Source organism: Microcebus murinus, chromosome 7 (genome assembly GCF_040939455.1).
Source record: "Microcebus murinus isolate Inina chromosome 7, M.murinus_Inina_mat1.0, whole genome shotgun sequence".
Taxonomy (NCBI): Eukaryota; Metazoa; Chordata; class Mammalia; order Primates; family Cheirogaleidae; genus Microcebus; species Microcebus murinus.
In genome coordinates, this window is record NC_134110.1 from 65,014,669 (window position 1) to 65,026,816 (window position 12,148).

Sequence of the window (12,148 nt, forward strand, 5' to 3'; positions counted from 1 at the left end):
ATATACTGCTAATAAGAGAGCATATGTGTACAATCTTTCTGGAAGATAAAATTTTCAAGAGCATAAATGTATCAATATTTTTGTTAATAATTTTAAATCATTAAAATATATATTTACATTATATTATATAAAATATTATATATATTTATTGCATTAACATTTTAAATAATTAAAAATATTAATACAAACAAAAATGACTTCTAAAAATTTATTGGCATTTTTTACATCTATAGGAGCAGTTTCAAAACTATTTGTTGTTATTCTCTTACAACTTCCTAGAATATCCCAACCCTCGTTTTTTATGTTATTTATTAAAAACATAAAAATATTCCATTTTAAAGTCTACTCTTATATCTATACTAAAGGATTTTTATAGTTATGCTATTTTTAAAAAGAGGCAAGATAGAAAATAGTCTAGATTCTAATAACAGGGCTTTGGTCATGTTAATTATTGTATATCTAAAGTTTGTAGCCATTAGATCTTATTTCAAAAGATATTTAGTAGTACATGGTAAATGTTCACAATATGCTGGATAAAAGGACACAAACTATATTCACTGTGAATTGGAATTTATAAAATAAAGATATATATATGGAAATATCAGAGGGAAAAGCAGAAATGATAACAATGACTCTTGGAAGGAAAAGATCACAGATGATTTTTACTATTTTTATATTTATGTGTATGTTTTTTATAACGAGCAAGTATTAATTTTATAATTCTAAGTAAGTGACAATGCTCAAGAGCATCATTATTCAGTATGTACCAGTAGAAGAAAGCACTTTTTTTACTTGCAAGTGAATAAGGCCCCAAGGAAGGAGCTACTAAAAATACACTGTTCCTCAAACATTGAATGAGTAGCTACCATTTACTAAGTATGGTGCCAGGTGCTGAGGATACAGAGATGGGTAAGGCTCAGTCCATGCCTTCAGGAGCTCTCAAACTAATGTAAAATATACAATTTCTAACATATAATATTTTGGGAAAGCCCTCTGTAGAGATGTCAGTTTCCATAGAGGATTAATAGTTACTCAGTGACCTGGTGTGCTGGGTTAGGAGACCACATAACACTAAGACCCAGAGTTATGTCTGCTGGACAGAACACACTCTACCCAAGTTCCTCTTTCTTGTCCATGTGTCAGCCTGTCCTAGATTTCACTGCTGATTCTCATTCTTTTACTTGGTCCATTTAAATCTGACATCTGCTACGTTACCTCAGGATTGAGTGAAGATTATACTTTCTCCTTGTCTTTCTTCCAAGACTAGGTTTTGTTCTGCAACTCTTTTTACTTGGCCTGCTCATATATCTGCTTTCTTCAAACTCTCTACACATAGCTCACAAAACTATCATCATGCCACATGTATAAACTAATACATATTGTAATACTGAAGTCTAGAATGGGAAAATTTTTAAAAATCATCTCTGATTATACAAGGAATGTGTTCCATTGTATATACCTGACAGAATGCAGCTCTCAAGAATTCTAGTTTCACTGATCCCTTGTGGATTCTCATAAAAACCACATTTTCTAATCTAAAAGAGACCTTACAGATTCATATTTCAATCATCTCTTATTTTACATGTCACAGAATTAAGGGCTGTGATGATTAAATGACTTGACCAGGGTCACACAACTAGTTAGTTCCTAAGCCAAAGTTAGAAAACAGGTTTCCTGCTAAGCAGGCTAGGAGAAGGGTTCTGCACCACTCTGTCTGTGTCTAGATTACCTTTTATGCTGACTTTACACTATCTCCTGTGGGAATTTTCCACACCTGATCCAGCCTAACTCTTCAGTCTCCTCAGAGATTAAAATAGTTCAGTTGCCAGACAACAGTTTATCTACTTTGAGCCCCGAGGAACGAGGAGTGAGGTGAAAGTATATCTTGGAACACCAGAATAGATGCCAGTGAATAAAACTCACTTCCCTTAAGATTTGAAGGTCCCAGGAGCAATCAGTAACTTCACTTAGTTTTTCAATACCAGGCAGATAGCCAGGGAAGAGAAGACCCAGCTACAGAATAAGAAATGATGGTAAGACAGAAATGAGAATAAAAAGACTTGTCCAAAAACATACAGAAACCAATATATTCTGCTGTCACAGGACAGGTGTCAGCAGTTTTTGAAACAGATCTGCCTCATCCAGATGACTAAAAATAGAAACCTTATAAATGAAAATAACATTAAAATATTTGTGTGTGAGGCAATGTAGTCAAATGACTAAAAGCACAAACTCTAGATTTGGACAGTTATTCATGTCTGAACATGGCCTATTACTAATTGTGTAACCCTGGGTAAATTACATAACCTCTTGGGGTCTGGTTTTTTCATCTACATACAAAAAAGAAAAAGGGGGGAAAAAAGCTAAGCCTTTTAGGACAGTTGAGAGGGCTTGAAAAGGAGGACTTAAGTTTGTGCCTAACAATGATTCTCACTTAAAAGAAGGAAAATGAACCAAACTCCTAACACTATAGAACCCAGGCTGAGGGGCTCCCTAATTCCTTAGGGAACTAGACTACTTTTCATGCAGCTTCAGAGACCCACAACTGTCTGTCCCAGTCATACTTCCAGAATGATGGAGTGAATAACTCAGGATATCTTCTCCATATCAAAACATTTAGTGGGAAAAAATATTTTTAAAAATCATTTAAAGCTCTCAAAAGTGTCCTAAGGGCATACAGCAAATGAACAAAAACACTAATTCAAAATTATCTACCAAGTCTTGGTAAGAACAATAAGAATCTGTGGCATTTGGGCCATGACTTACTTTCATCTCCACCTCCAGCTCCATGTTACAGAAATGCTCTATTCTAGGCAAGTCCATCCAAGAACATAGGGGCTCTCTCCCCCAGTTCTCAGTTTAGAGCTGTGGTTTCACCTTTGAAAGGACAGGCTACCAGTGTTCCTCATTCCTTCAATCCCATTCTGTTATAAAGTCTCTATCCTCAGGCATGGCTAGAAGGACTGAGGCCCCATTCCTCTACTCAGGGTCTACTCATAGAATAGAAAATCACTCAAGTGTTGCCATCAAGAAGACTGGACCCCTGTCTCAGCCCACGCATAGGTACTAGTCCCACACTGAGAGCTGCAAGCTGAGAAGACCAGGAGCTATCACCCTCCCTTCCAAGTACCCACTAAGGATGTCACCCTGAGTGACACTGGGTGGTGCCTCTATCACTGCACCTAGCTCCTGGGCAATAGCACAGAGGTTCTCCTAGGGGAGGAAGCAAGCCATAAGGATGAAGAGCTCCACAGTTCTTATTGAGATGAGTGACTTTATTTGGTGCAGAGCATGGAGAATTCCATGCCTAAGGGTGTTGGTGAAAACCATGGAGAGTTTGGTGGAGAACAATTAAGGGGGTGATTGTAGCTTCAATATACTGATAGCATCAAGCAAAATGGTAGAACCACTAGAACATTAACAGAAAGAACCAGGGAAAGAATCAAGATGGGCCCTCCTGGGATCCCAGTAAACCCTGACGTTGGAAGGCTATATACATGTCCTAGGCTGTACCTACTTTAGAGCAATAAGAACAAGACATGGGTTGGACTTGAAAACATTTCCCAAGCTGCACGTAGATCTATCAACAAAGGGTGGGAGCTTCACTGGTTCAAGAGGCTTAAATACAACCTCTGACCAAACACTGGCTGGAAAATAAGCTATTCTGAACTTGGATAAAATACTATCAATCCAAGATTAAAAATAAAATCACATACATCCAAGCAATCTTTAAGACTCTGTGCATGCCCAAGACTACACCCTCTCAGGAGTGATTTAGAGAGGGAATTTCCAAGGCACTAGGCCTTGGCTGAAGTAGGGGAAAAACAAACTCCTTATGTTATAATAACATACTCCAAGCCACACAAACATCCGATGGTAAAGAATAAAAATATAACAAGCTAAGGGGACCTCAGCATAACCTTTGCCAATAAGTGGCTTATGCAAACCCAGGGGTAACTCCTAGGGAATCAGGCTAAAAGAAAAAATAAAGGCAAATAAAAAACAATCTGAAGAGACACCAGAAGCTTCACACTGTAGAAGAAATAGACTATACAGAGTTAGTATAGCCAAGTTATTAAACAAATGAACAACAGAACAACAAAAATAACATCTATATCCAATCAACCTTTGATGGTTGTGGGAGGAGGAAGAAGAATCAGTATCCCAAGTTGCTATTTTATTTAAATGTTCAGTTTTTTTTAAAAGAAATGATAAGATATGAAAAGAAATGAGAAAGTGTGACCCATACACAGGAAAAAAGAAAAGTCAGCACTAGAAACTGCCTTTGAGGGGGCCCATATTTAGTACATAGCAGACAAAGACCTCAAAGAAGCTATTATAAAACTATTCAAGGAACTAAAGGAAACCATACTTACAGAATTAAAGGAAGGTATGATGACAACATATCATTAAATAGTGAATATCAATAAAGAGATAGAAATTATTTAAAAAAAAAAAAGACCAAATGGAAATTCTGGAGTTAAAAGATATATTAACTGAAAAGAAAAATTCAATATCGAGGCTCAATAGTAGATGTGAGTTACCAGAAGAAAGAATCAGTGAACTTGATGGTAGATTGATAGAGATTCTGCAATCTAAAGAACATAAAGAAAAAAGAATGAAGAAAAGTGAGCCAAGCCTCAGAGAAATGTGGGACACCAACATACTCAAAATGGAAGTGCTAGAAGTAGAGGAGAAGAAAAAGGGAAAGAAAAAATACATGTAAAAATAATAGATGAAAAATTCCCAAATTTTATGAAAAACATTAATCTACACAATCAAGAAGATCAACAGCCTCCAAGTAAGATAAGAATGAAGATATCTGTACCTAGATACATCACAATCAAATTGTTGAAAACCAAAAATAAAGAGAAATTCTTGAAAACAATAAGGGAAAAATGACTTATTATGTATAAGGGATCCCCCAAAACATTAATAGCTGATATTTCATCAGAAACAATGGAGTCCAGAAGGCAATGGGATGACCTATATAAAGTGCTGAAAGTAAAACTAAACAAAACAAAATAAAAACAAACAAAAAAACCTGTCAATCAAGAATCTTATATTTTATAAAACTATATTTCAAAAATAAAGTTTAAATAAAGAGATAAAAATGAATGAAGGCTTAGAGAATTTGCTGATTCAGACAAGAGAAAGAAATAAAGGGCATCTAAATCAGGAAAGAGGAAGTCACACTACCCCTGCTTGCTGATAATACGATCTTGTTATCTAAAAAACCCTAAAGATTCCATGAAAAGACTTCTGGAATTTATAAATAAATTCAGTAAAATCTCAGGTTACAAAATCAATGTACACAAACAGTAGCATTCCTATATACTAATTACAGTCCTTCTAAGAGTCAAATCAAGGACTCAATGCTATCCACAATAGCTACAAAGAATATAAAATATCTACAAGGAGAGCTACGAAACACTGATGAAAGAAATTGCAGATGACGCAAACAAATGGAAAAACATCCCTTGCTCATAGATTGGTAGAATCAACATTGTTAAAATGTCCACACTGGCCAAAGTGATTTACAGATTCAATGAATGCAACCCTCATCAAAATACTAAGATCATATTTCTCATATCTACAAAAAATAATGCTAAGCTTCATCTGGAACCAAAAAAGAGCCCAAAGAACCAATGCAATCTTAAATAAAAAGAACAAATCTGGAGACATCACATTACCTGACTGTGACTGGTATAAAAGTAGACACATAGGCCAATGGAAAAGAATAGAGAACCCAGAAATAAAACCATCTATCTATGACCAACTGATCTTTGACAAAACAGACAACAACAAACACTGGGGAAAGGAAGCCCTATTCAATAAATGGTGCTGGTAAAATTGTATAGTCACATGCAGAAGAATGAAACAGGACTCTTCTCCCTCACCATATACAAAAATTAATTCAAGATGGATAAAAGACTTAAATGTAAGGCATGAAATCATAAAAGGTTCTGTAATAGAAGAAAATGTAGGAAAAACTCTTCTAGACATCAGCATAGGTAAAAAATTTATGAGTAAGACCCCAAAGGCAAATACTGCAATGACAAAAATAAATAAATTGGACTTAATTAAACTAAAAAGTTTCTCCACAGCAAAAATAATAATAATAATCAGCAGAGTGAATAGACAACCTACAGAATGGGAGAAAATATTTGCAAACTATACATTCAACAAAGGACTAATATCTAGAATCCACAAAGAACTCAAACAAATCAGCAAGAAAAAAAAAAAAGAACCCCATCAAAAAGACATGAACAGAAGGTTTTTGAAAGATCGACAAAAAGCCAAGAAACATGTGAAAAATTGCTCAACATCACTAATCGTCAAGGAATTATAAATTCAAACTACAATGATATACCACCACCTTACCTCTATTAGAATGGCCATTACTAAAAAGTCAAAAAACAATAGATGCTGGCATGGATGCAGAAAGAAAGGAATGCTTATATACCGTTGGTGGGACTGCAAACTAGTACAATCTCTGTGGAAAACAATATGGAGATTTGACAAAGAAAAAAGTATAGACCTACCACTTGATCCAGCAATCCCACTTCTGGGTATCTACTCAAAGGAAATGAAGTCACTTTATCAAATGAAATCTGCCCTTGAATGTTTATCACAGCACAATTCACAAGTTAGAAAGATATGTAATCAACCTGAGTGCCCATCAATTCATAAGTGGCTAAAGAAAATGGAGTACCACACACCATGGAGTACCACTCAGCCATAAAAAAGGAATGAAATAATGTTGTTTGTAGCAACTTGGATGGAACTGGAGATCGTTATCCTAAGTGAAGTATCTCACGAATGGAAAACCAAGTGCCATACTGCTCTTACTAATAAGTGGGAGCTAAATGACGGGTACACATAGACACAAGGTAAGGACATGAGACACCAGGAAATGGAGTGGATGGGAGGCATAAAAACTTACCTATTGGGTACAATGAACACTATTCTAGTGATGGACATACTAAGAGACCCGATTTAAGCATTATACAAGGTAGCCATATAATAAAACACTTGTATCCCATTAATATTTGGAGATAAAAACAAAAGAAAACAAAAATAAAAATCACCCACAAAAACTAGGCTTAAGGAATGAAAAATAAATAAATAAATATTTAAAAAAATAAAAAGTAACCCTACCTACACAATCAGTGTTCTTTCAGAAAAGAAATAGAAGTGAGGAATTGGAGGAAGAAAGAAAAAGAGTATGAGAGTAGAGAATTTATTATGCCAATGCAATGGGAAATTATTATATTTTCCTTCTACTACAAAACTTTAATATGAATCATGCATAGTGTAATCAATTATGCCAAGTGACATTAATTTTATAAAATATACAGCAAACTAAGAAGACAAACAATACCTTCTGGGGGAGTCCCAGTGCTGCTGCCAAGACCTAAAATAGCCATCGTGTGAATTCTCGGCTTCAGCATCACAGCAGACTCTTCTCCCCTTTCCCAGTGGGGTATTTTGACTGGTTCCAGGTGGACATTATCCAGATCATTATCCTTCAGGCTTTGGTGCATGATTCCAATTGCCATTTCTAGGTTCTTGGAGCCGCTCAGTCTGGGTCCAATAGTGTCAACCAGAAGTGCCAATCGGTCATAGGATCTGTTCTGGGCGTTGCCATAAACAGCAAGTTGGATGATTGCTTTAGCAACGTCTCCATATCTGGCTATTTCTTTTTGTATTTCTTGAAAAGTCCTCTGAGAAACCATGTCATGCCTGTATATAGCTTTCCCAGCGCCCAGGGATAATAGGTGAACAACGCCAACAAATGTGAAGATAAGGAACTTCATTTTTTTCCCAGTTACTTTTCTTCCTAAAATAATCTATGTAAGTAAGAAACATTAAGTTTTAGTAAAAAAGAATCTAACAGTCATCTGCCCATAACTCACAGATTGCTTTTCAAGCAGCATTCCCTCTCCCTTCTCAACCATTGCCCAATCTCTATCATCAAATTCACCATCAAATAATTCCCAGGTATTCACAAGCAAAGAGTCAGTGACTGATCTTGTTAATAAGGCAGCAATTATTAATACCATAAGATCATGTTACCTAGTAATTCTGTTTAAAGTAAGCTAAAATCTTAAAATAAAAAGGGAACTAGGAAGGGGAGAAAGAAGTAGTGGTAGCAGTGATACTACTAAGACAGTTTTTTGTGTTGTACCTACCCTATGTAGAGTATATTCCAAATGGCTGTCAATCCTCCCTCATCTTGATGTGTTCTTTCCTCATTGCCTACTGAACTCACCCTTTGAGGCCCTCTCAGATGCCATCTTTCCTTGATACTTTCTCTAATCCCCGTTATACTAAAAATAATTATTTCTCCATCTGTGCTCAAAGAGTACTTTATGCTTATGTTCAAAAGATATTTATTGAATGCCACTGCATGCCAGGGACTTTGGTATGTTTTTAGAAGGAAGAAGCCTAAGATACTACAAAAAGCAGAGAATTAAAAAGATTGGGCTTTGTTACCATTTAATTGTATGAGATCTATCACTTACTTTATAATAATAAAAATAATAATGATGATAACAATAACAGGAAGCATTTATATAATGCTTGCTATGTGTCAGACATTGCTCTATGTATACTCCTTTCATTAACTCATTTAATGTTCACAACAACTTTATAAGGTGGTTTCTTATTACCTTTATTTTACAAATGAGGAAACGAGGGCACCAAGAGATTAAATAATTTGCCAAAGACACACAAAGGCTTTCTAGCTTTACAGTCCATACTCTGAATAGGACTACTCAAAGCATGGATTGTGGACTGATGCCAGTCCACAAACTGTTTTTCACTAATCCACAATAGGTAAATATAGGAATTAAGAGGAAATGCATCAAATGCTGTCCAATACAGTAGCCAATAGTCTTTAGTTATTTCAATTTATATTAACTATTAATATAATTTTTAAGCTAAGGATCCAGTTTCTCAGTCACACTAGCCACAGTTTAAATACTCAGTAGCCATATGTGGCTAGTAGCTAGCATATTGGACAGCACAAAGAGAACAGTCTATCATTACGGAAAGTTTTATTGGATAGCACTGGGTTAGACACTTTCATAAACTATACATCTGCTATGGTATGAATGCTTGTCCCCTTCAAAACTCATGTTGAAATTTAATTTCTGTTGTGACAGTACGGGAAGGTAGGACCTTTAAGACGTGTTTAGGTCATGAGAGCTCCACCCTTATGAATGAACTAATGCCATTATTGTGAGAGTTGATTCCCCCCACACCCGACTTGCTCTCCCTCTCTCTTGCTCTCTTTTTGCCCTTCAGCTGAGTAATGCCTTCTGCCATATTATGACATATCAAGAAGATTATCATCAGATGTGGGCCCTTGAACTTGGGGCTCCCCAGCCTCCAGGTCCATGAGCCAATAATTTCTGTTCTTTATAAATTACCCAGTCTGTGGTATTCTGTTATAGCAGCACACAATGAACTAAGACAAAAACTGGTACCAGAGAAGTGAGCTGTTGCTATAACAAATACTTAAAAATGTAGAAGTAGCTTTGGAACTAGGTAATAGGTAGAAACTAGAAGAATTGGAGGAGCAGCCTAGATAAATCCTAGATTGCAATGAATGGATCATTAAGGACAATTCTGGCAAGGGCTCAGAAGTGAGAGGAGTTCTAGGGAAAGTCTGAAACTTCTTAGCAATTACTTAAGTAGTCATGATCAGAATACTAGTAGAAATATCAGAAGCAAAGGCAATAGTGATGAGATCTCAGATGGAAATGATGAACAAGTTACTGGAAGCTGGAGTAAAGGCCATCTTTGTTATAAAGTGGTAAAAAACTTGGCTGAATTGTGTCCATGACCAAGGGCCTTATGGAAAGCATAATTTAAGAGCAGTGAACTAGAAAATCTGGTGGAAGAAATTTCTAAGGAAAATATTAAAGGAGTTGTGTGGCTTCTTTTAACTGCATATAGTAAAATGTTAGAGGAAAGAAATGATGCAAAGATGGAATTTATAATTTAAAGAGAAGAAGAACATAAGGATTTGGAAAATTCACAGCCTGGCTATGTAAAGAATAAAAAGGCCTGTTTAGGAGAACAAACCAAAGGTATAGCCAAATAGCCATTTGCTAAAGAGATTAGTAGGGATACAATGGAGCCAGGTGCTATTCATCAAGACAATGGGAGATGACCCTAAAGGCATTCAAAGATCTCTGAGGTAAGCTAGAGCCTTGAAGACAAGGTTTCCAGGGAGGCACACAGGGGACCTTAGCATTCAATACCCTAAGCCACCCGAGGTGTCTGCTCCAGGTGTCTGCTCTCTGCACACCAGCCCAACACCCATGGGCTGCTTCAGCCATGGCTCAAGCAGGCACATTTGCAGCTAGGGTAGCTACGCTTGAGGGTACAAATAGTTAAGTCTTGGCAGCATACACATGGTACTAATTCTTCAGGCCCACAGAGGAGTTCATAAGCTGTGAAGCCATGGCTACCTCCACCTACATTTCAAAGAACATACAGGAAAACCTGAGGGCCCAGGCAGAAACCTGCTACAAGGGTGGGGCTGCCACAGAAAGTCCCCACTAAGACAATGCCTACTGGAGTTGCAGGGATAGGACCACCCCCCTGGCCCCAAAACTGTAGAGCTACCAGTATGCAAAGCCAGCCTGGGAGAGCTGAAAGTATAAGACTCCAACCCATGACAGCTGTGATGTGGGCAATGTCTAGAAAAGCCCTGGGGTCAGGGCTGCCTAAGACCTTGGGGGCCCAACCCCACCCCAGTGTGTCCAGGAAGCAGAAGATGGAGTCAAAGGTGATGATTCCTAAGCCTTAAGATTTAATGTTAGCCCTGTTGAATTTTGAATATATTTGAGACCAGTTACCTCTTTCTTCTTGCCTATTTATCCACAATGGAATAGGATTGTATATCCTATACCTGTCCCACCACTGTAATTTCAAAGTAGATAACTTGTTTGATTTCACAAGCTCACAGCTAGAGGGGAATCTGCCTAAGGATGAATCAATCATGCCTTGAGTCTCACCTATATTTGATTCAGATAAAATTCTGGACTTTGGACTTTTGAGTTGGTGTTGGAATGAGTTAAGACTATTTGGGATAAAATGAATGTTTTGTATGTGAGAAAAACATGAAAGGAGCAATGCTATGATTTTAACATTTGTCCCTCTAAAACTCATGTTGAAATTTAATTGCCATTGTAATGGTATTAGAAGATGGGACCATTAAGAGGTGGTTAGGTTCTGCCATCATGAATGGATTAATTATTTTTCATTATGTCAGGAGTGTATTCACCACCCCTTGCATGCTCCATGTATATTTTTCTCCCTCTCTCCACTTTCAACCATGTGATGGCTTCTGCCATGTTATGATACAGTGAGAAGGCCCTTATCAGATATGATTCCTCAATCTTGGACTTTCAAGTCTCTGGAACTATGAGCCAAAAAATGTCTGTTCATTATAAATTACCTTGTATGTAGTAGTCTGTTATAGCAGCAAAAAACAGACTAAGACATTTGTCAAATTTAATGATTAAATAATGGTGCTCTGCCATCCCGTTTATAGTAGCTACAAAAAATACCTAAAATAAATTTAACCAAGTAGGTGAAAGACCGCTATAAGGAAAGCTACAAAACATTGATGAAAGAAAGTTAAAAGGAAACAAACTAATGGAAAGACATCTTGTGCTCATGAATCAGAAGAATTAATATTGTTAAAATAGCAATACTACCCAAAGCAATCTATAGGTTCAATGCAATTTCTATCAAAATACCAATGACATTCCTTACAAAAATAGAAAAACAAATCCTAAAATTTTTATGAAACCAAAAAAGATCCCAAATAGCCAAAACAACTCTGAGGAAAAACAAGGCTGCAGGTATCATCACACTACCAGACCTCAAAGTATACTACAAGCTGTAGTAACCAAAACAACATGGTATTAGCATAAAAACAGACACATAATGCTCAACATCACTAATCTTCAGGGAAATGCAAATCAAAATCACAGTGAGGTATCATCTCAATCCAGTTAGGACAGCTATTATCAGAACAACAAAAGTAACAACTGGGGGCAAGGATGCGGAGAAAAGGGAACTCATACTCTGTTGGTGGGAATGAAAATTAGTACAGCCACTAAGG

The 12,148-nt window shown here is 36.6% G+C and overlaps 1 protein-coding gene across 1 annotated transcript in view; it reads right to left on the reverse strand.

Annotated features, from left to right (window-relative positions):
- The window catches only part of CPQ (carboxypeptidase Q), a 349,952-nt gene extending 342,099 nt beyond the window's left edge, over positions 1-7,853 (reverse strand). The window contains exon 1 of the mRNA XM_012761981.3: positions 7,385-7,853. Within this exon, the coding sequence (XP_012617435.2) occupies positions 7,385-7,820 (436 nt within the window). The 5' untranslated portion in view covers positions 7,821-7,853. The remainder of the gene's footprint in view (positions 1-7,384) is intronic.
- Between the last annotated feature and the right edge of the window lie 4,295 nt (positions 7,854-12,148).